We start from the raw sequence: 23,825 nt of genomic DNA, 5'->3' as shown, positions 1-23,825 counted from the left end.
AAAAGAAATAAAAGGTATCCAAATTGGAAAGGAAGAAGTGAAATAATCTGTTTATAGATAACATCATTCATGTAGAAAATCCTCAAGATTATACACACACACACACACACACACACACACACACACACTCAGAACTGATAAACAAGTTCAGTGACGTTATAGGGTACAAAATAAAAAAACAGAAATCACTAACAATGAGCAATTTAAAAAGGAAATTCAGAAAATGATTTTAGTTACAATAACATCAAGAAGAACAAACTACATAGGGATAAACTTAACAAAGGTGAAGGACTTGTACACTGCAAAGTATATAACCTTCCTGAAAGAAATTAAAGATGACATACATAAATGGAAAGATATCTCATGCTTCTGCAATGGATGACTTGGTATTGTTAAGATGTCAATATCACCCAAAGTAATCTACAGATTTAATTCTGTCCCTATCAAAATCCCAATGGCATTTTTTACAGAAATAGAAAACTCCATCCTAGAAGTCATATGGAATCTCAAAGGGCCATGAACAGCCAAAATAGTCATAAAAAAGAACAAAGTTGGAGGTCTCACACTTTCTGATTTCAAAATTTATTACAAAGCTATAGTAACCGAACTGTGTGGTCATAGCATGAAGGCAGACAAAGACCAGTGGAATAGAAAAGAAATAAATCCTCACATATATATGGTCAACTGATTTTTACAAGGATGCAGGAAGGAATTGTCTTTTCAATGAATGGTGCTGAGAAAACTGGATATCCACATGGAAAAGAATGAAGTTGAACGCTTATCTTACAACATATGCAAAAATTAACTCAAAATGCATCAAAGATCTAAATGTAAGACCTAAAACTATAAAACTCTTAGAAGAAAACACAGGGGAAAAGATTTGTGATGTTGGATTTGGCAATGATTTCTTGGATATGACATCAAAAGCATAGGCAACAAAAGTAAAAATAGATAAATCGAACTATATCAAAATTTAAAACTTCTGTTCAACTGACACAATCAACAGAGTAAAAAAGCAATATAGAGAATGGGAGATTTTCAAATCATGTATCTGATAAGGGATTAATATCCAAAATACATAAATAACTCCTACAACTCAACAACAAAAAACAAATAACCCAATTTTAAAAATGGGCAAAGGATGTGAACAGACATTTCTCCAAAGAAAAATATATAAATGGCGAAGAAGTATATGAAAAGATGCCCAATCTTACTGTTAGAGAAATGCAAATCAAAAGCACAGTGAAATGTCACCTTACACTCATTAAATGGCTACTCTCAAAAACACAAAATAACAAGTTTTGGTAAGGATGTGGAGAAATTGGAGCTCTTGCACAGTTAGTGGGATGTAAAATGGCGTAGCCACTATGAAAATCAATACAGTGGTTCCTCAAAAACTTAAAAATAGAATTACTGTATGATCAACCAATTCCACTTCTGGTTATATATCCAAAAGAACTGAAAGCATGGTCTTGAAGACATATTATACACCCATGTTCACAACAGCATTATTCATAAGAGCCGAAAGGTGAAGCAACTCAAGTGCCTACCAATAGATGAATAGAAAAACAAAATGTGACACAGACTAATGGATCATGGACCATTATTATCAATGGAATGTTATTCCACCTTTAAAAGAAAGGAAATTTTGACACATGCTACAACATGATAAATCTTGAGAACATCATACTAAGTGAAATAATCCACTCATAAAAAGACAAATACTGTATTATTCCACTTTTAGGAGGCATCTAAAGTAGTCAAATTTATAGAAAGACAAAGTGGAATGGTGGTTCCAGGGACTAGGGGGAGGAGGTAATGGGTCCACCAATGTTCATTAATGGAAACAGAGTGTGAATTTTGCAAGATAAAAAAGTTCTGGAGATTGGTTGCACAACAATGTAAATATACCTACTGATACTGAACAATGCATCTAAGAATAGTTACAATGGTCAATTTTGTGTGTATTTTATCAAATAAACATTTAAAAAGAGCCATCTTGTGTAATAACTTAGAATATGCAAAACATTCTTTTAAATAAATAGATAAAAGATAAAAATTCAAGCATACATAGAGTTGACTATTTAGAAACAATGAAAAACTTATTCAGACATTATACATAAAAATGTATGGATTATAGAATGATGGTGGTCAGGGGTTGAGGGGTAGAGGAAATGGGGAAATGCAGGTCAAAGGTTATACACTTTCAGTTATAAGATGAGTAAGTTCCAGGGATCTAATGTACAGCATGGTGACTATAGTTAACAACACTGTATCGTATACTTAGTTAGAAGTTGCTATGAGAGAAGTCATTGGTTAATGCTCTCACCATAACAACAAAACAATGGTAATTATATGGGATGAAGGATGTGTCAACTAACTTTATTATGTTTACCACAAAATGTTTACCATTTTGCAATACACATGTGTACCAAATCATCACACTGTATGCCTTAAATTACACAATATTATATGCCAATTATATCTTAACAAAGCTGGGAAAAAAATAGCCAAAGCTATACTCAGAGGTAAATTCATAGTTTTAAATACTTTCATTAGAATACAATAAAGAATGACTATGAACACGAGTACATCAGAGCATAATGAAGAAACACTAAAACATCCTTTGCAGCAAGTTTCCTAAGTTTTCTCTCTGCCTATTTCTAAAGCTCCCCCAGGTATAATACCCAGACAATTTCTAACAGAGAGAATCAACAACATAACTGATTCCAAAATAAAGAATACTCAAATGTGGTTTAAAAAAAAAAAAGAATGAAGGGGCGCCTGGGTGGCTCAGTTGGTTAAACATCTGACTCTTGATTTCAGCTTAGGTCATGATCTCACAGTCATAGGATCTAGCCCAGCATAGGGCTCTGTGCTGGGTGTGGAGTCTACTTAAGATTCTCTCTCTCCCTCTGCCCCTGTCCCCCACTTGCTCTCTCTTTCTCTCTCTCTCAAATAAAAAGTTGAAAAAATTTTTTAAAAATTTAAAAAGAAGGAATATGAATAAAGTCCTCAAACCAAGATTCCCATTGAAAAGACCAATGCAACTCTGACCACCTTTTACATGCCAGAAACAGAAATTTCTAATGTATAGAGTTCAGAGAGAACAGGACCTAAAGAAGATACAGAAAATTAACCTGTAAGCCTAGGATCACACTGTAAAGTTCTGTCACCAGCTCTTAGGCCCCTGCACACACAAAACAGACACAATAAATCTAAACCTTCCCCTGTTGCCACAAATGGTACCAAAGGTGAGGGGGTGGGCAGTGGGGACACAGACCACCTTGGCCTCTGCTGGATTACAGGCCAGAGTGGAGTGGCAGCCACCATGGCACCTGGCAAGCAGCAGGTTTCTGTTGCAAGAAGGAAGCAAGGATGAGCGGCTGGAAAACAGTATCCACACCAACAGAGTACTGTGGCTCCCGTGCAGGGGCTGTACTGAGGAATCACAGCATGTGCTCTATGCTGAGGCCAATTTTTGCAAGAAACTGGAGAAATGTCAGGAGAAGGACTGCCTCAGGCCCCTGAAGGCTCAAGAGAATGCTGCCTTGCTGAAGGCATCTCTACATCTAGAATGATGCAGAGAGTGAGTCTACATAGACCCTCACTCAGGCAGACCCTGCTGAGTCTGGAGGTGGGTGTGGCAAGAAGCAGGGCTGCTGCTGTCACAGGGACCAGGTATGGCTTTTATCCTGAAGGCAACAGGGGGATCTCATGTGAGGGAGAAACCAGACAAATATTTGCTGAAGGAGTCAATAAGAAAACCAGGCCCAGCTCAAAAGCTTTCCCTGCCTCCCAACCAGCTTCAAGGAAGGGATAGCTGACACTCCTCCACTCTCACCCAGCCCCCTCCTCCCACCCAATGCAGCTGTTCTCAGACCAGGGGTCTTGTCTGAGGTTCACTCCTCCTGCTCATCGACTGTGGGGGTTGCTCTAAGCAAGCAGAGCAGGACAGCTGGAGTCATGGAAGGGGGACAGAGTTACCAGGAGCAAGGGGGACGTGCCTGCCTGCGTGCTAGGTCCAGGCTTCCCACAGGGCACGAGGCTTCTGCCTGTTACAGATGGCCGCCTTCCCTGCACCATGCCCCTGGGGAATCGCCCACCCCCACCCCTGGCAACACTACACCTCTGGATGTATTGGCCCCATAAAGACAAGAGCCTGCAAGCAGAAAGGCTTAATTAAAAATTAACCAATGCCCTTGTTTCAAAGGTTTGGCAAATAAACGTCTGGAATTATTTCTTCAAATACAAATACTGAGATAGTCTCATTATAACCAATAGCTCCCTACAGATAGGCAAATGCCAGAGAACTGTCACCAAGAAGACTGGAAAGGGGAGGATGCGCTTGCCTGGAGCAGGCCTGGGAGCAAAGCCCAGCTCTGCTTGCTGAGCCTCAGTTTCCCCATCATAATCCCCCACCCCCTTGCTGGGAGGCCTAAAAGAGAAGATGGTTTTGGTCCCACACAAGTCCCTGCCTCAGTTGTGGTCCTAGCCATGGCCTGCCCACCCTGGGACTCTGGACAGATCACCTGCCACCCTGGGTGACAATGAGCCTGCCACTAACCCTGGACAGATGGCAGGTGAGGCTGATAGTCTGTGCCCATTGAGGGGGCAGGGAGCAAAATGGGGAACTTTGGTGCCATAGTCATTTGGCTTCTGTGGTTCAGTCTTGTGGCCTCTCCCAGCCCTTCAGGCACACCCAAGGGAGCCTGGGCCAGCAGGATCCAGGAGGCACCTCCCTTGGCCTTGATCTTGGGCCTGGGGTATGGGAGCTGAAGAAAGATGCTGTTTTGTGAAGGGTGGGCCTTGCTGGGGTTGAGACCCCTTTATCTACACCATCCCAGACTCCTCAGTGGCCCAGGCCTCACTTTCCCCATCTATATACTTGGTGCCCCCCACCCCTAGGCACTGTGGCTCAGATCCCATGGGCAGCAATGGCCCATGGGGGTGCCAGCATCTCCCTCCAGGGCAGAAAGTAAAGGCCGTGGGAGCATGGGATGGCAGCATCTCTGCAGCCTCATTATCTTGCAAAATGCAGAGAGCAGCAAGTACATTCAGACGAATGAATGGCCTAATTAGGATTTCACAGAGAGTGAAAATATTTTGAAAAGAAAAAGTTTAACTAAAGGCATATTCAAAATACCAAACTCATCAACTGCTAACATCAACCTGGCAAGATGTGCCGTGGGGGTGGGGTACTTCTATCTCCCCACCTGATAGTGGGCAGTCTTCCTATGAGTGAGATAAGCTGGGGGTTGGGGGGCTGGGTAAATGCAGGGCCAGGGTAAATGCTACTGTGGGCTTGCAGAGACTGGCCAGGAGAGCCAGCACAGCACCATCTTGCCTGGTGGCCTGGGCGATGTAGGCCTCAGTAGGCTGGCCCTGCCACACTGACCATACCACCAGCCGTGAATCACCCTGTACGAGGGATGGCACAGCCAGAAGCTGGCGCAGCGCTCATGCCATAACTGCAGCAGACCACCAGCTGTGCCAAGTTCTTCACAAGGCCAATAGGGTGAGCAGAGCCAGGGTATGAACCCAAGTCCCACCACATAGAATGTTCTTCCTTCTGCCCTGCCTGAGAAGAATGGGTTGTTGGAGTGGGAAGGGGCTTGGGGCTCCCCTGGGGATTTGCCCACCTGGATATGACCCATGAGTCTAATCACAAAGGCCCTCAGATGCCTGGCTGAGAGTCACAAAGGAGAGACAGCAGCCGGTCTGCACCAGGCTCTCCAGCCACACCAACAAGGGCCCAGCAAAGGCTCTACGAGGGCAGGAACCTCTTCTCAGTAAACAAGAGTGCTCAGAGGAGGGACAGGCTCTCTTGCAAAGGCTCCAAGCCATGGGGAGACCAGCGTAGGACATGCCACAGATACACACAGGGAGGGCCGACTGTCTCCAAAGAGTGCCAGGCTAAGGTGACTCCCACAGAAGTCACAGGGAGAGGGACCTGACAGAGTGGTTCCAACACACACATGCAGAATAATGTGCAGAATAACCATGACTTTTGAGGACAAAAGACTGATTGAGGGGAAGCTCTGGCCTGATCTTAATCTTTAACTAGGCAGTGGGTGTCGGCTAAGGGCTGGGAGCTTACCACAGACACCGTAAACCTGAACACATTACACGATGCTTCCAATTTCCAGTGACAGAAAATGTTAGCCAAGAAATCGTTCAGATACAAGTGAAAAACAAAGTTAAATCCTCACCTTCTGTTTCTATCAAAATAAATTCTAGATGAATGAAATCTTGAGTGTAAAATGTTAAACTACCTCAGGGTAAGATAAGGGTGTATTTACCTCATTAGGTGCTCAGGAAGGACAATGGGATAACTGAAAAGGGAAAACATTCAATGGATTTCACCACAAAATATGAAAGATCTCTGAAGATGAAAAACTGTCCTAAACAAAAATTGAAAGATGGAGAAAGAATGTGCAGTAGGCCAACAGATGAGGGATGAATTCATACTTTAATAATAAAGACTCCTATCAATGGCTGAGATACACATCAAAACACCAAAAAACCCCAGCATGGGGCAGGTGGTCACAGGAGCATAGCCATGCTCAGCACAGCTGTGTGGAGGCCAATGACAAGGTCACTGAGGGGCAAGGCCAGGCTGGGGGTGGTTTCCCAGAGGTGGTATTGGTGCTGGCATGGCTGCAATGGAGGGCACCCATGTACCCCCAGGTATCAGCATCACTCCCTTACCGCCTTCTGGCTCCCCCTTCTCGGGGAGCCCTGCTACTCTCTTCACTACCTGGCAATTCTACAGGTGGTCACTTTCTCTGTAGCTGCCTCCTCAGCCAGGCTGGGGGCTTCCCAGGGGCATGTCTGTGCCTGATGTGGTCACAAAACCCAGTGTCTGATATAGAGCTCAGCACAGGGGTGCTGAATGGCTGAAGGCGAGTATGGGAGATACATGGGTGCTTGCCATCGATTGCTGTCTCAATTTAGTCCCAAGGCCTCCCCATCCCTATCTCCCTTTTGATGTGGGCAGGGCTGCACCCCAGGGCCTACAGAACAGGGAGCCCCTAGCCAGGGCCCAGGTTCTGCTTCCCAGTTTGTGAAACGGTTTCAGCCCAGAGCAGAGATGGCACGAACGCCACTACTATCCCTCCAGTGCCCATGGCAGACATGACTAATCAATTACTATGGCAGACAAGAATAATCAATCACCACATTCAAGAAGAGCAGGACAGAAACAAAAGAGAGGAAAAGGCAGAGAGAAGCACAGAGAAGACAAGAGAAAAACTGGGAGAAGACCAGGAGGAGGTGGCAGGGATACACAGGGACAGAAAACAAGCAAGCAGTGCTAGGAAAGCAGGCAAAAGAAGCAGGCAGGATAAGGGAGACCCTGTGACCAGAGCTATCATTTGGTGTTTGGCTGGTCTGCAGACCTGAGGCCTGGTGGCCTACCAGGAGTTAAGGGGGGCAGGGGCCAGCCCCCTGCCAACCTTGCCCCTAGAAACCATGTCACTCATGCCACAAAGCAATGCCAGGTTCTGAGCCCAGGATGCAGCCTGGGCCTCTTCATCCCAATCCAGAGGTCCCCATGTGGCCCAACAGCCCACGACTGAGATGCCTGGCCTGACCTTGATCTGCCCAGGTGGTACACCACCAAATGGCAGCTTCCCACACCCACGGTCATGTGGAACAAGGAAGAAGGAGCCAGGCCCTGTCCCTCCCTGTTCTATAGCCCTTGGCATAGAACACTGAGGTGTCTAGAGGCCTGGGGTCTCCCAAGTTTGTCACCTCTGCCTTCTCCCCACCACTTGAGTATGTCACTGGCTGGGCCAGGCCGTCCCCGCTGGATACACAGTACCACTGAGAATTCACAGGACTGGGTTGACCAAGCCTCCCATGGAGACATCACCCAGTGGGGCAGGAGCAGATGCCCAGGCTGGGGACTGGGCACCCATACTGGTGGAACAAGAGTGACCAGAGGCATTTTTATGAGGCATCTCTGTAAATACAGCCACCAGAGCAAACCCTGAAAGACCAGGGTTCGAACAGGACATACCTTCCCACCATTCAGAAGGACCTGGGGGACACAGGGACCACACAGCCTCCCAACTCTGCCATACTTCCCAAGCACCATACCCTAGTCTTGCTGGAGGAGTGACTACCAGATGAACCCACAAACACAGATAACATCCAAGGACACGGGCCAGCACATGACGGCCTGTCCCCAGCTGGTAGCTCTAGTCTCCCCTGGGCAGCAGGGACCACCTGAGCTAAGAGCCAAGCCTGTTGGGCTATGCCAATACCAGACATGGCTATAGCAGGCATCCAAGTCAAGGTAAGTGAGGATCAGATCCAGCCAATGTCCTAGTTGGTCCACCCCACTGCAGGCTCACCCCTCAAGCCAAATATCAACCTGGTGGCTGCTGACCACACTCAGGCCATCCATGAGTCCAAGCACTGGGAGGCCCCCATGCCCACCCCTGTCTAGCGTTGGGGCTGTGCCCACCCAAGTGAGGCTGACCAGAAGAATACACCACCCTGGGTCATAGTCCATCCCTCAGTCAACCACACCTGCCAGGCCCACTAGACACTCTGCTGTCGTATGCAAAGAGGGGGATGTCCCCAGGCCAAGCCTTGGTTGCTTACCTATCTGGAGGGGAGATTAGCATGTCCCAACATCCATCCTGATGTCTCCAGATCCTGCAGGAAAACCAGAGGATACCTTGTGAAGCCAACCTGTTGGGCTAAGTCCCTTCTAGATGAAGCCAGACCCCTGGTGGGGGCACTGTCATCCCTGACCCTGAGGTCATCCTGTGGCGCTCCTGATGTGTACCCACACGTTCATGCACATTCTCTTATCCCCACTCACTTGGACTACCGCTACCACAGTCCCTTGTAAATATTTCTAATGCTGTTGACTAGCTCCTTCAACACTGATTGTTCAGCTCTAGAATGATAATAACGTCTTCCCCATTCCAGAAAGCTGGGTGTGTCTTGTTGTGATAAACAGCACAGCAAGGAGAACTTCTGCACCAGGATCTCACTGGCCCTACCGAGTCGAACCCAACACCCGCCTAGTCCTGCTCTCCCCACCTGGACCCCACTCCTGCCCTGTGTAGCAGGCCACCTGCCTCTCCTGATGCTCCTTGGGGCCAGCCCAGAACTCATGTCCCTGTAAGAAAGGCAGCCTAACTTCAAGATCCCAGGACCCAGGGGCCAGAGCTATAGCTAGGAGTACCTCACATGCAGGAGCTGTAGCCCCGTGGGCTTCCTGTCTCAGCCCATGACTCAGGAGACACATTCCCTGTCATTTTATCTAGGCCTGGGGATGATGCCAGAGAGTGTGTTATAAAAATGAAAACACAGGGTGGAGGGGCACCTGGCTGGCTCAGTTGGTAGAGCATGCAACTCTGAATCTTGGGGTTGCTAAGTTTGAGCCCTACGCTGATTGTAGGGTTTTAAAACAAAACCCAGGGGCGCCTGGGTGGCGCAGTCGGTTAAGCGTCCGACTTCAGCCAGGTCACGATCTCGCGGTCCGTGAGTTCGAGCCCCGCGTCAGGCTCTGGGCTGATGGCTCAGAGCCTGGAGCCTGTTTCCAATTCTGTGTCTCCCTCTCTCTCTGCCCCTCCCCCGTTCATGCTCTGTCTCTCTCTGTCCCAAAAATAAATAAACATTGAAAAAAAAAATTAAAAAAAAAATAAATAAATAAAACAAAACCCAAATCTTTAAAACAAAAACCAAAAACCAAAACCAGGGTGGCACAGAGAGGAGCGGAGGTCTGAGAAAGTCATCCCTGGGGGGTCAGGGGTGATAGAAGCTCTCTCCCCTGGGCTCTACAGTGTTTTCCAGATTGTTCCAAGCCCCTAATTTCCTCTTGTGGACATGGGCTATTTGGGGGCCCTGCGAGTGGGTGTCCCTGCCTCACAGTAGCCCCTTCATCATGAGGAGGGGTTCTGAGTCACAGTGGGATCAATGGAGGAACAGGATGCATCGGTTCAGAGGCAGGAAAGAATGGTGGCCTGAGCCAGGGAGCCAGGCATGTTTGCACATACGCCTGTATCTGTGCACACTCACTCTTGTGTGTGCCTGGAAGGGCAATCTGGGAGGGAGCCTGCCCCCCTGCTGCATCCTCCCTGCCTGCAGCAGAGGAGCTACTGTTCCTACCCTGAGGTCCGAGGCTCAGGGAGCAGCTTTGCTTGGAGTGTGACATTTCTGGGACACTTCTGCTTTTGGTTTAAATGTTTATATAGGTTTTGTCCCACAGAGCGCCACATGCCTTCCTTAGTCCTGATAACTGCCGGCCTGGCCTCTTGTTCAGTGCTGGCCTTGTGCAAAGCTTCACGAGGTGCTGCCAAGTGCCTCATCTTACTCTTGCCAAGTGCCCTGGATTGGTCCAACACCCCATTTTACAGATGGGGAAACTTGGTCCAGGATTTGAACTCAGGTCTTCCTACTCCCTGCACCCCCACATCAGCTGGGGATATTTGGCTACAAGAAGAACATGTTCCCTCCCGTGGGGGCTCTGGCCAGGCTCAGAGCTCCATAAATACAGAGGAGAGCCAGTATTAGACACCAGTGGGGGGTAGGGGAGGGCATTTGCAGGGCTGCTCTTGGGGGGAGGGCACTAAAGGTTTCCTGCAGGAGGGTAGGGGGAATGGGAGGGTCTGGAGGATGTAGAGTGGTGGCAGCTTTGGAAGGCCCCAGGTCCCTGGGGTGCCCCTGTCACAGGACACTACATAGGTGGGGGCAGGGCAGAGCCCTGAGGGAGTGGACATACGTGACATATGAAAATAGAATCAGGGGCGCCTGGGTGGCGCAGTCGGTTAAGCGTCCGGCTTCAGCCAGGTCACGATCTTGCGGTCCGTGAGTTCGAGCCCCGTGTCAGGCTCTGGGCTGATGGCTCAGAGCCTGGAGCCTGTTTCCAATTCTGTGTCTCCCTCTCTCTCTGCCCCTCCCCCATTCATGCTCTGTCGTCTCTCTCTGTCCCAAAAATAAACGTTAAAAAAAATAAATTAATTAAAAAAAAAAAAAATAGAATCAGTGATGGGATTTGTGATGAGAGCGCAGGGGGTACCTGTCTTGAGAATCCTTTCTTAGAGCCCTCTCAGGGCTGACTTGCAGGCTTTGGGGTCACTCATCTGGCCAAGGACACCTGAACAAGGGAGCCTGGGGGCTGAGGGGGCCACCAAACCTGCCCCTTATCGGGCTCCATCCTCAAATGGGGAGGGTCCTGAGAAACGGAGCAGTTCCATCTGCCTATAGTAACCTGGGCCTCCTTTTGGCATGGGCCTCCTCACACTGGGTGCCCCAGAAATCTGTCCAGTCTTCCCCCAGTCTTGGGAAGGTCTGCTGCATCTCAGGTGGGGGCAAGAGCCCAGGACACAAGGGGATGCCAAGCAGCCAGTCCTGCAAAGCCATGGACTTGTCGTGTGTCCGTAGCATGAGGCAGCTCCATGAGCACAAATGGAATCCAGAGGAGAGACAGGGCCCAGGCTGGGTGGGTGGGGCAGGCAACTCAGGGCTGTGGCAGGTGCTGAGGAACCTGCGTGGGGGGTCAGGCAGGTCTGCCTAGGAACCTGCTCTGCACTCAAGCCTCATGCCCTCCTCCACCATGAGAAATCCCAATGTGCTCTTCCAGGCCCCTGGCCACTTTGGATACAATGTGAAAAGGCACTTTTCACTTCTGTTGCACCTTCTTTCACAAATGAACAGAAGAAGTGCAGCCTCATCCTGACTGGCTGGCTCAGAATCCTCACCTGGGTGGTGGCAGGGTCAGCTAAGGAGGCCCTTGGGGCACAGGCTTGAAGAAGGCCTCACTCAGGGCCTTTCGTTGTCCTTGCCCAAGCCCCATTCAGTCCCTGCATCTCCTCTTGCCTGCACCAAAGGTGATGAGGGGCTCTGGTGGTTACTGAGGGGCCTCGCCCCAGGGATCCTTGCTCCTCTCCAGCTTGTACCCTGGACAGGCAGACTGGAGAAAGCAGAGCTCTGGCCCTACCAGGTGCCTCAGGGAGGGGTCCCAGCACAGAGGGAGGCTGGGTGGAGCCAGTCTTGCCTGCCATGGTGGTCCCTGGTGCCCTCTGGTGGCCGTATTCAGCTAGTTGTGGCTTTGCTAGAGGCTGTTGGCTCTTCAGGATCCACTGAAGCAGTGGGAAGGGCCTGTGCCTGACACACAGTAGGGGAAAGGAGGAGGGAAAGATGTGGATGAATGAAATGCGTGTCCATCAGCTCAGGGCCTGACCTGTGAAATAAGCTGAGATGTGCAGCTGTCCCAGTCAGGAAAGCCCAATATGGGATCCCTGACCCCATGTTCCCTCTGTTTATTCCCTGATTCTGGGTCTTCTGCTGAGCAGCCCAAACCAGCATCATGGTCTTGATGGAGGCTGATGTCAATAAAACAGATGCCTTCCCCTGACTTGAGCCGCCACTGAGAAGTTCCCAGAACCCCTTTTGACCCCCCCTGGCAGTCCTCAGGGCTTGCCTCCAGGACAAGCTTGACCCCCACTCCCTCCCACTGCTGAGGCTAGGCCAGGTCACAGGGCAGATGCTAGGGGCTGGCTAGAGCTCTAGCATGCCCAGTGTCCTTGCTTCCCAGCTGTGTGTAACTCTTGGCTCCTCTGGAAGGTGCAGGATCCTACTGCTCATGCCCCTCAGGCCTGGCCCCTGGGGAGAAGAGAGTGCAGTATATCTACCTTGAATCCTTATGCAGCATAAATAGGGATGGAAGTACAGTCCTGCCTTTACAGAGCCTCAGAGATGCAGAGACCCCTGGAACTGGGAAGAGACCTGAGGGGCCACCTCTGGAGGAGGTGCCATGCAACCCCAATATGGCATGGTGGGGGGCTAACTTAGCAGGACTGAGGACTGGCCCAGTTTATCTGGGAGGGTCTTGGTCAGCAAGTATTTGCGTCTGTAGAAAAGACTGTAAAGAAGATCAGGGCAGGGCTGGCTTGGCTGTGACCTTCCTAGGCCAGCACCAGACACCTGAGCATAGTGAGTGCTCTGTGCCCAACCCCGTGCTGGGTGCTAATGGACCATAGACTTGAGGGAGCAGGGGACAGACATGGCACTGTGGGTGGGACAGGGCAAGGCTGGGGGAAAGCATGCATTCTTTTTTTTCTTTTTTTTTTTTTTTTAACATTTATTCATTATTGGGAGACAGAGAGAGACAGAGCACGGGCATGGGAGGGGCAGAGAGAGGGGGAGACACAGAATCTGAAGCATGCTCCAGGCTCTGAGCTGTCAGCAGAGAGCCCGACGCGGGGCTCGAACCCATGAGCAATGAGACCATGACCTGAGCCAAAGTCTGACGCCTAGCTGACTGAGCCACCCAGGTGCCCCAGAAAGCATGCATTCTTGATTCACAGCCCCACTTGCTATGGCAAGACTCAAGTACTGGATCACCTGCTCAGGAACTACTGGCCATGGGCCCAGTATACTGCCTAGAGGCTCTGACTGTCTCCTGTGTCCAGAACTGTCCCAAGTCCAGAGATACAGTGAGCACAGGACAGGCAGGACTTGCTCTGGACCAGCAGACCTCTGCTGGTGGCCCACAACTCTAGTGGTCGGGGCAGAGGGAGGGGATGGAGGCTGTCAGTCTACCTTTGCTGCATGTCTTCATGGGAGGAGATTGCCCTCTAAGCCTTAGTTAGTTGCCCAAGCCCCTGGGCTTATAAATCCTGACTTGGTGTGTGCCCTGCACAGTGATGCAGGTGACAACAGGAAGGGGTGTGAGAGGTGGGTGATCATCTGAGGTTACATGAAGAGCCTAGCCCAAAGGATGAAACCCTGTTGGGGTGATACTTTTCCATGTTTCTAAACATGATTGGGTCTAAAGGGAAAACAAAGTCCCTGAGCAATGTTTTCAGTGATAACGCTACACATAGGTTAGAAACGGTGACACGTTGTAAGTACCCAACGTTTAATTAAAGATTAAAATGGTAAGTCTCCGGATATCAGGCTGCCTTCCCTGGGGGAACACCTCGGCAAACCTAGGCTGAGTACCACCCCAAGTGGGGAGGACGCACCTCTGCCACGGGCCCGGTATCCCACAGAGGGGACTCAGGGGTGTCAGGAACGGGGGATCCCCGGTCGGGGCGGCCCCGGTTCAGGGCACCAGGCAGGAACCCCGGGTGGCATCCCCTCCCTCGTCCTCTAGGCGGCGGGAGCACCAGGAGCGGGGACATCCCCTTGGCCCCGCCGTGCCCTCGCGCGTTCCGGTGGCGCGCCGCCCCGGGAAAGTTCCTCCGGCCCCGCCGTCCCTCTGACCGCTGGAAAGTTTCCGTGGCTACGGGACCCCAGCCGCAAGGCACCCGGTGTCGCGCAGAGCAGTAAAGGCTGCGGGCTCCGGCCGAGTCTCCACGGGGACGCGCGGTGCGGGATGCCCTGGCCCAGTCAGCAGGGCCCCGAGACCGCGCACAAAGGGACCCGCCCCCGTAGTTCAGGGTCTCGCGCACCGCAGCGCCGGCAAGGTGCAGGTGGGGCGGGGCCCGGCTTCTACCCCGGCAGCTACACCCGGCCAGACGTCGATTCCCGGTTCAGGACCCCATCTCGACCCAGCCCCTGCTAGACCGCAGTTGCGAACCCGTCCCGGACCTCTGGCCTCGTCCCAATCCGGGCCCTAACCTCCGGACCCCGCCCCCCCCCCCCCCCCCCCCCCGGCCCGAGCCTACCTGGAGCGCGGCGTGGGCGGCCCCGCAGCGTGTCCCCCGCCCCCAGACGGGCGTCCCCAGGTCTCTCGGTGCACGGGGCGCGGCGTCCCCAGGGCGAGGCGCGGTTAGCGGTCCGCGGGGGCTCAACTTGGACGGGTGCAGGGGCGGACCCCTCCTGGGCCCAGCGTGCAGCCCCAGGGCCAGCCCTTCCCACCCCTCGCGCGGCCCGTGCGCAAAGCGGGTCTGGCCAGCGACGCGACCCTCCGCCCCGCCCCCTCCGAACGCGAATTTTCCGATTGGTCGGGAGACCCAGCGCGGCCCGGCAACCGGCGTCAATTGGACAGGCGCTGGGAGACGCCGGCTTGCCATTGGGCTCCCGGGGTGTCCGTCCCGGCCACGACCGGCCCCTTCGTGGAGGGGCCGAGGCCCGGGCACCTGCCGGGACCGCTGCGGCGGCCGCCGGATCCTCGGGGCCGCCCACTCTCGGCCGCCTTCCAGGATGTCCCCGTGCCGTCCGCCCCGAACGGGGATTGGCAGACCCCGTGCTCCTTTCTCGGTTTCCAGTCTCGCCGGAACCGTCCCTAGTTCGCTAGGGTCCTTTCTCCGGCCCCTGCTGTTCGCCGGGAGCAGCGCGCCGCGCCCTCCTCTCAGTATCTGATGGTATTCTTTACGCAAGCCGCGCACGAGAGAGTTCAACTGACTTCCCATTTTACAGATGGGAAATTGAAGCTCAGAAACGTTCTCACTTGCTTTAGGTTACCTGGCTCAAATCTAGTCCGTCACACTCTAGGGCCTATGGGTTCTCAGAGCAGAGATACGGGTCTGAACTTGGCTCAGCGAAGCAGGATGGAAGCCGTGTTGCTGAGGCAGAAAGGGCCTTTCGGTGAACCAGAGGTTTTCCTCCACCAGGTCTGAATCTACGGACACTTTGACTCAGCCCACCCTGCAGGACTGCCACAGGAGTGCCCTCCCTAACCTCCTCCATCAATCACAGCTCAGGGCCTGGGGGTGGGGAGGAGTTATACCCACCCACCCACCCCCCACACACAAACACTTCGTGGTGTCCCATTTTCTCCACCCTACTTGGGGTCTTGGAGGAACACTGTGGGGTACAGCCACCTGAGTAGAGTTTAGCACAAGGTGCATTTTTTTCTGCCAGATAGAGAGCAGCCACCTGTTCCCTGCAGTGACACGAGGCACACATATAACAACAAATGGGACCATAATCCTTGGCCAGCTCCTCTTAACTTTATGGTGTGAGGAGGAACCAATGGGGTTGCTGCCCATTGGGATTATTTCAGGGAGTTCATGATATGATGGCCCCTTGGCCAGTGACTCTGGTGTATGCTTAGTTCTAAGCCTTTCCAGCCCTGGTCACACCCGGAAATCACCAGATTTTCAGCCCACCATATTCCCCACGTCCACCCAGGGAAGTGGACACCCAGGGAGTCACAGGCCTATGACAGTGCTAATGGGGAGACCAGACATGTATGTCTTATCCACCCACATCAGGGAGCCAGAGTGTTCACCCAATAGCTGCTTGATCAGAAGAAAGAAAGTGAAGTGATGTAGGGCCAGAACTCACCACTGGTACCAACACTGGGTCCCTCCTGTGGTACCTGGCACACACAGTAAATCCACCCTAACAGCCTTTTAGAGCCCGGCAGCCACAACCAATCAATTAAAGTTGACGCTTGAGGTGAGAGACATTTGACACTCTGGCATACTGATGTTACTTGTGGCTCTGAGCAGGTAGAATGAAGTGTCCTTCTCTGGAACACAGGGGGCCCTAAGAGCAAGGTAGCTCTCATCTTATGGAGCTGCACCACTGATGACATTCTGACCCAGCTGCTTTGTGGGCTTGGGGGTTCTCTTCCTTCCATTAGGAGTGGATTTCATTAGTCCAGCTGTCCTACAAATCTCCCCAGGGGCATTGGACCCTGGTCCTCCTGGAGCTCTATTCTCATAGTGAGCTTGTAGTCCAGCACCATCCCTTTCCCACACACTTGCTGATGGTGGCAGGAGGGGCTGGACAGGCCTTAGAGAGAGCAAAGGGGAGAATTGTGCTCCAAAACTGGCCTAAGTGAGGACTGCCTCCCTGCCTCCCACTCCAGGCAGGATTCTGTACCCCAAGTTGGATTACCAGCCATATACAGGGGAGCAGAGTAGACAGTGTCAGTGCCAAGAGGACTCAAGGCTACTCTCTGGCAGTGGGCCCACCATGACCCAGGCTGCAAGTAGGGGTCAGTAACAGTCCAAAAGCAGGATAGATAGCCCCAAGTGCTTGACCACTGCCACAGGGACCAGTAACCCAGTCTCCTCCCTCTCTCCCAACCCCTCCACCCAGCTGGTGGGCATCTGCTTAGGGACATCCCTGGGACATGTGAGGAAAGCTATAGAGGGAAAAAGGTTTCAGCTGGAGGTCAGGAAGAACTTCTCAACAGTGACAAATGTTCAGAGACTGAAAGGGTGACCAAACAAGGTAGTGAGCTCCCCATCTAAGGATGTGTGTCACCTGAGGTGGGGTGGCAGTGAACTCTTTCCAGTCCTGAGACCCCAGGGTTCAGCTTCCAACCCCAACCCATCTTATCTGCCCTTATCTGCTCCCTGGCACCAAATGTTGTCCAGACTGGAGTCAGTGGTGGCAAAGAATATCACAGTGCCTGCCATAGCTCCATCTAGATGGGGAGAGTGTAGCTGGAGGTGGGGCTGGCCCAGAGCCATATGCTTCCGTGGCAGACCAGGATTTGAACCTCTGTACAACCCATGCATGACCACATCCCCTTTTTCTGGCAATGGGAAGGCACCATTCTGTGTCCCACTCCTCTGAGGTATGTGGTCCAGTGTTTAGGAAAGACCGGTCTGCAGCTGCTGCCCTGTCTCCCCGGGCATGGTCACACGTGCCTAAGCCCCAAGTCTTGCTTGTCTAACACTACCATCTCTTGGGTGGGCTGCGAGGTCTGGCTGCCTTGAGGGAAATCACTGGCACCAGCCCAGAAGGATTCTCCTGCTGGATGGTGGGAAGGAGGACCATGCATCACGCTGGGTTTGCTGCCTGCTGGCCATGAGTCTTTGGACGTCTGGAGTCCTCAGTAAAGGGCTGTAAAGGGCTTCTGTTGGGTTCCAGGAGGAACACAGAAAAGATGGCCAGAGAGTTGGGCTGGAATGGGCCTTTCGGTGTGTCAGACAGGTTTGGGTTCAATTCTTGCTTTTGCTGATCACCAGCCAGGCCCTTTCCTTCTCTAAACCCCAGTTTTCCACAGGGCATCAGTGCTCTGAGTCAGGATCAGTACAGTAGGTCTTCACACAGGACTGGGAAGCTAATCCAGCCAATGACACTTGCCATCTTTTTTTTTTTTTTTTACCTTAAGTGAGGTAACTGCACCGATCTTCAGTGTTTGCATCTGTAAAAAAGGGGGAATGACAGCTGTGGATTGAGACCCTGGTGTAGCACATTGTTATTATCCTTTTTTTAAAAAAAGATTTTACTTTGTTTGTTTTTTTAAAGTTTGCTTATTTTGAGAGAAACAGAGACAGCACGAATGGGGCAGGGGTAGAGAGAGAGTGAGAATCCCAAGCAGGCTCAGCCCTGTCAGTGCAGAGCCCTAGGCTGAGCTCGAACTCATGAAACTGTGAGGTCATGACCTGAGCTGAAATCAAGAGTCTGACGCTCAACTGACTGAGCCACCCAGGTGCCCAAAAGATTTTATTTAGTAATCTCTACACCCATCATGGGGCTCAAAGGTACAATCCCGAGGTCAAGTGTTGCATGCTCCACTGACTGAGCCAGCCAGGTGTCCATTATTATCCTTAATGTAACTGTCATCCTTGTCATAGTTTGCTGAGCGCCCAATTTGGAGTAGGCCCTGGGCCCTGGGCCTCTCACTCTCCACTCCCCCCCGCCCCGCACTCAGGCTCCAGACACAGCCCAGAGGTCAAAGAAGGCAGAGAGTCCAGTGAATGCCTCTGTCCTGTTGGGAGGGCCCCCAGTCAGTGCCCCTTCCCACCTCTTGCTCACTTGCTCACCCATTACAGCTCAGGGTGGGCCAACTCTTCATCCTGGGGCCTGGACCTGTAGATAGGCCTCCGGGTGTGCTCAGAGACCACACAGTGGCTGGGTGGGTCTGGAGAGCCTGGTCCAGGGTTTGTCCCGAGTGTGGAAGGGATTGCAGTAGGGAGGGAGGCCAAAGGCCAGAGTGGCAGAGGCTGGACAAAACTGAGGGCCATAGAGAAAAGGGAGGGGTGGCCAGGTCCAGAGCAACGAACCCGCCTGAGGGGTGGGTCCGGAAGTGGGCATAGTGGGCATCCTCCTATAGCTTCCAGCGAAGGCCGCCAGGTAGGTAGGTGACCTACGGCCCCTGGAGCTCAGGCCGCGTCCCTAATGGGCCACCGAAGGCATGCTCTCGGGCCGCTGCAAGTGGCGCGACCTCCTGAGGGCGTCCTCCAAGCTGGGGCGCCCGGAAGGCTGGGAAAGCCGCGGAGGCCCCGAGGCCACCCACCACACGCCCACGCAACCCGGAGGCTTGGCGCAGACCTGGGGGCGGGGCGCCGGGAGGCCCCCCGAACGACAGCGCGCGCAGCCAACGGTGGTCCGGGTCGCGGTATGTCGCCCCGCCCCTAACGGCGCAGCCCAATGGCGGGCGCTCAGAGGGCGGGGGGGCGGGGCCTGGGCAGCGGCGGCGGCGGCGCGCGGGCGCGGCACCCGGAAGTCTGTGGCGGCGGAGGCGGTGAGTGCGTGGCTGGCGGCCCGGGCCTGTGGACTCCGCTCCCTGCAGGGCCGGCCCGGGATCGGGGGCACGGGGCTCCGGGGGCGCCGGTAGGGAGGAGAGGGGCGGGGCCTCACCTCCCCGCCCTGCCTGTTTCCCCTTCCCGAGGCGTGGAATGGGAATCCAACGCCGGGTCCTGAGAGACTAAACCGAGCCGGAGGAAGCGCCCCATGCGTTACTGGAAGGCGTTTTCTAGTGATCCCCGCCAGAATGGGAAGCCGGGTCCACTGGCAAGGCAGGGCCGGTCTCGCTGCAGGGAAGCAGAGACTGGCTGGGCTGGGAGCTGCGTGGTCGCTGCAGGGTGGGTGGGCTACGCCCTCAGACAGCTCTGAAGCCCTGAGTCACGGTGCCACCTCCATGTGGCCTGCTGCGGGGCAGCCAGGTGACAGCTGATGTATGTCTGAGTAGGCAGCAAGTGCTGGGTCATCCCTGCGCTTGGACACGCCTTTTCTGGGGTGGAGGAGTTGGTCATACCATCTCCCAGGGCTTCGGGGGTGGGGGCTGGGCAGGGCTGCACCCAGGGCAGGGGCTAGCCCTGGTCCTGGGCTTTCAGACCTCCTTCCCTGACTGCAGCGTGTCAGGTGCTTCATGGCCTACCCCTGGGCCACAGCTTTAGACAGAGTCTTCTGCCCTTGGACCAATCCCTGAGCCTCACCCCTTTTCCTCCAGCAGGGATATCACATGCTGGGCTCAGGCCTGGCCTGGTGTCCTGCTCCTGACCTGCTGACTGCTGTTTTGCTGCTGCTGTTTAGGCTCAGAGCTTTCTTCCGCGAGGCAGATGTGATGTGATGACAGCTATAAGGGGTGCCTACAGCTGGTAGCACTTTGGAATGCTTTCTCAAACTTGCTTGTTAATCCTCTGGGCAACTTTTTTGGGCAAATCTTCATTGATTGGATGCTGTCCACAGCGAAGAAAACTCAGGCTGAGGGGCAGATGGTGTTTCCAAGGTCACGCAGAGCCAGGGCCAGGTTCCAGTGCCTCTGTTCCACCTGGGCCACTGTCTCAGGATCCTGCCTGCTTTGGGTGACCTGTCTGGTGGCCTGGAGGCAGGAGGACACAGTAGAGCCTCTGTCCCCTCCTCTCCAGGGTCATAGTGCTCCCGTGTGGTGGGTGGGCTACCCTGGTGCCCCCCCCCCTTATCTGGCCTTTGATCATTAGTCATTAGCCCCATTCCTGTGGCTTCATGATACTGGCATGTCCACAGACTGCAGGCCACTCTGACTGGGTTGCTGCCACTGCCTGCTTGGATATGTGGTGACAACAGCCTTCCCTGAATGAAGGAAACTGGCCATCAGCTCTGCCCTGGCTGCCCAGTCCCTGAGCTGTTGTTACTGCTCTATGCTTCTTTTGTGACCTCATATTGTGGGCTTTTAGTTATGTTTCACTGTGGATGTAATTGTGCAATGTCTTGGGGTCTCGTTCTTGTGTCTGGCTTCTGCACCAGAGGCGAGCTCTCTGAAGGCATCCTTGGTGCCTGCCCATGGAGGCTATTTCTCAGCCTGCTAATTCTGAGGATTTCTGTGGAGAAGTGAGGGGCCTCCAGAGTATGTCTGGAGTTAAATGGCCTATGGCAGAGAGGCTGGAAGGGCTTTTAGAAGTGGTGCCACACTTGTCATTGACACACCAGATGTGTGAGAACTGAGTCCATCCTTTGGTGACATGTCTGTTCGTGAGGGCAGCACCATGGAATCTGTTGGTCCAGACCATGGGGGTTGGGTGATGGGTTCCATGAAAACAAGGTTGCCTCAGGACACTGAGCTCCCTTTCCAGGTTATCAGTGCAGCCTTTTTTTTTTTTTTTTAATCTCTCACAATTTTTCTTTTTTAGATTTGCAAAAATGATATATATACACTTAAAAGTAAAAAGAGCCGTCCACCATCTCTTGGTGGCTACTGACACTCAGGGTACATGTGTGAAAGATTTCAGGACCACACTAATTTTAAGTGCTTGCTTTCACCCTCTTTTGATCTTTTGAGGGGTTAGTGGGAATACTCCTTTGTCCTTTATTAAGCATGGGGGCAGTGGGGCCACTGTGAGGCTGGGCTGGCCCCTGGCTTGTGGGGAAGCCAGGAAGGGTTAAGGTACAGGGGCTGTCCTGTGTCCAGGGCTTTCTGTAATATTCATTGTTCCCCTCATGTGTGTCACTCCTTTGAAATGCAGGGACAGTGACACTTGGTGTGGGTTTGAATTAGTGCTCCCTAAGCATCGTGGAGATCTTAGGAGAGAGTATCCCTGTGGAAAATTTGTCACGGTGAAATGCCACTCAACCAGAACGACAAAGCATAGATTGTAGAGTCTCAGTTGCTGAGCTGAGCTGGGCTGGTGTGCTGGTGGCGGGGAGGGGGGGGGAGGGGGGGCATGTTGCAGTGGGCCGCTGCTCAGAATATTTACAGACGTCAGGGCTTTCTCAGCCAAGGCCCCCAGAACAGCAACACTGTGTTCCCATGTGTGTTTACCTCCTCTGCTGGCAGCTGCTGGGAAGACATTACGCATCATGCGAAAAGAGCAGTGGATGCTTTCCAGCTCTGGCCCTGGGGGCTGCCACAGTGATAGCCTGGGCCGCATGGGGCGAGGATGAGGTGTCTGGCTCCTCAGCCCTGCTGTGTGAAGCCGGAGGGCCCCTGTCCTCTGCATGCTCTAAAGAAAAACAGTCAGGCTGTCTAGCCTTAAAAATTATCCCAAAATGTGTAAAGTGCTTGGCAGAGTGAAATGGGGCTGCAGATTCTTGGGTCCAGGTAACCTCTGTGCAAAGCCTTAACGTGTGCAGCCAGCCTGGTAGGAGACTGATATGATGTGAATCGGAAGCCTCAGTTTTCCGAGTGTCTAGGCCCCCCCGGCTCTGTTGAGGCCAGAATACCTTCCCATTCATTCATGTGCATTCCTGTCATCCTTTGCTGCATTCTGGCCTAGCATGTCGTCCAGAGGCCTGTTGGCCTTTTTTTTTTTTTTTTAATTTTTTTTTAACGTTTATTTATTTTTGAGACAGAGAGTGACAGAGCATGAACGGGGGAGGGTCAGAGAGAGAGGGAGACACAGAATCCGAAACAGGCTCCAGGCTCCAAGCTGTCAGCACAGAGCCCGACGCGGGGCTCGAACTCATGGACCGCGAGATCATGACCTGAGCCGAAGTCGGCCGCCCAACCGACTGAGCCACCCAGGCGCCCCCCGTTGGCCTTTTTAATTGACAAAGGAAAGTGATCCCACGGAGGGCTTAGGCTCCCCTCCTCTGGCACCCCGGTTGTCAGGTGTGGCTTTGCTCTCTGCTCGGGTGGGTTGTGTGTCATGCGGAACTCACAGCAGCTCAGCTGCAATGGGTCCTGCTTTGAAGGGTTTGAGCCAGGGCCGGGTCCACTCTTGCCCAGTCTCTCATAAACAAACAGCCTCTTCTTCAGCCTTTCTGGAATTCCTCCCCACGCCAGCCTGCCTGTAAGAGTGCATATGCTTTAAATGAGCACCTCCATGGGTTGTACAGTGGGCCCAGCCATACCATTAGCATCCATGTCAAGAAGCTATGCCAATACCCCAATGTCCCCTGTGTCCCTTCTTGTCCCCCAGACCAGGTGGCCCTGCCCTGACTTCTGTCCTAATGGATGAGTCTTGCTTATTTCTGGTTTCTGTACAAGTGCTGAGCAGTGTGCTGTCTGCCATGGGGCTCGCTTGTGTCACTTCCTGGACACTGGCACACGCACAGTGCCAGGTGTGGTAAGCAGGGGTGGGGCATGGCCCAGCACAACTTGTTAGAGTTTTAGAAAATTCAGTGACTAGCCAAGAGAGAGACTTGTCCTCCAAACAGATACCAGAGCATGTGCCAAAGCTGAGAGGCCTCATGAATGACAGGGCCCTGCAGAGACCTGGGACTGGGTGTCTGGGTATGGCTAAGGTAGGAAGCCCAGCATGGACCGGATGGACGCCCAGTAGCTGGGAGGCAAGGGGGTCCGTACCGCACAGCACCCACCAGAACAGACCACAGGCTGACCTGAGAACTAAGCCAAAATACAACCATACAAGGAAGCCCAGGGAAACGGGCTCTAACTTGGGGACAGGGAGGGTTGCTGCTCTGTAGTAGGAGTGGGAAAACTTGTGGTAAAGTACACACTGTTTCCGATAGGCAGTGCCACAGGCAAGGCTATGAGGCAGGGCAGTACGGGGAGAAAATATTTGCAGCTCCTGGAGCAGACAGGTTGTGAGCCTGCCCACACCACGTGTACCTCACTACAGATTGCGCAATAAAAGCCCAGGATCCTGTACCCAAATTGGTGATTTGTGGACAAAGGCGTGCAGGTGGCTGTAAGATGCACAACCCCTGGGATTTGCCAGTGAAACCATGGTGAGGGTGTTTCCTGCCACCCTGAGGAGGGCTGCCATGGCAGGTTGTGGTGCTGGTCAGGACACTCCCCTTGCACAGCAGATGGTACCTGTGCTGGATATTTGGAGGGAGTTGGG

At 52.8% G+C, this 23,825-nt stretch overlaps 2 protein-coding genes across 10 annotated transcripts in view; one reads left to right on the top strand and one right to left on the bottom strand.

The window, feature by feature from the left end:
* Positions 1-14,861, bottom strand: part of ARVCF (ARVCF delta catenin family member) — a 50,064-nt gene extending 35,203 nt beyond the window's left edge. For 4 of the 5 annotated variants that reach the window (XM_043559365.1, XM_043559367.1, XM_043559366.1 and 1 more), the window contains exons 1-2: positions 14,637-14,859; positions 8,614-8,667 (exon numbers count right to left, since the gene is read on the bottom strand). The gene's annotated coding sequence lies outside the window, so the exon portion shown is untranslated. Of the gene's footprint in view, positions 1-8,613; positions 8,668-14,636 lie in introns of all 5 variants that reach the window. The other variant, XM_043559371.1, reaches the window with a different exon arrangement.
* A 4,417-nt stretch (positions 14,862-19,278) lies between these two features.
* The window catches only part of TANGO2 (transport and golgi organization 2 homolog), a 36,564-nt gene continuing 32,017 nt past the window's right edge, over positions 19,279-23,825 (top strand). Inside the window, exon 1 of one of the 5 annotated variants that reach the window (XM_043559362.1) lies at positions 19,279-19,342. Coding sequence is in view for 3 of the 5 variants with exons in the window: in XM_043559359.1 (XP_043415294.1) it covers positions 19,592-19,682 (91 nt within the window). In the remaining 2 variants the exon portion in view is untranslated. The other 4 variants (XM_043559360.1, XM_043559359.1, XM_043559361.1 and 1 more) reach the window with 4 other exon arrangements.

Source organism: Prionailurus bengalensis, chromosome D3, assembly GCF_016509475.1.
Source record: "Prionailurus bengalensis isolate Pbe53 chromosome D3, Fcat_Pben_1.1_paternal_pri, whole genome shotgun sequence".
In the NCBI taxonomy this organism is placed as follows: Eukaryota; Metazoa; Chordata; class Mammalia; order Carnivora; family Felidae; genus Prionailurus; species Prionailurus bengalensis.
The sequence above is the reverse complement of the archived record's forward strand: the minus strand, read 5'-3'. Positions and strand labels throughout refer to the sequence as shown.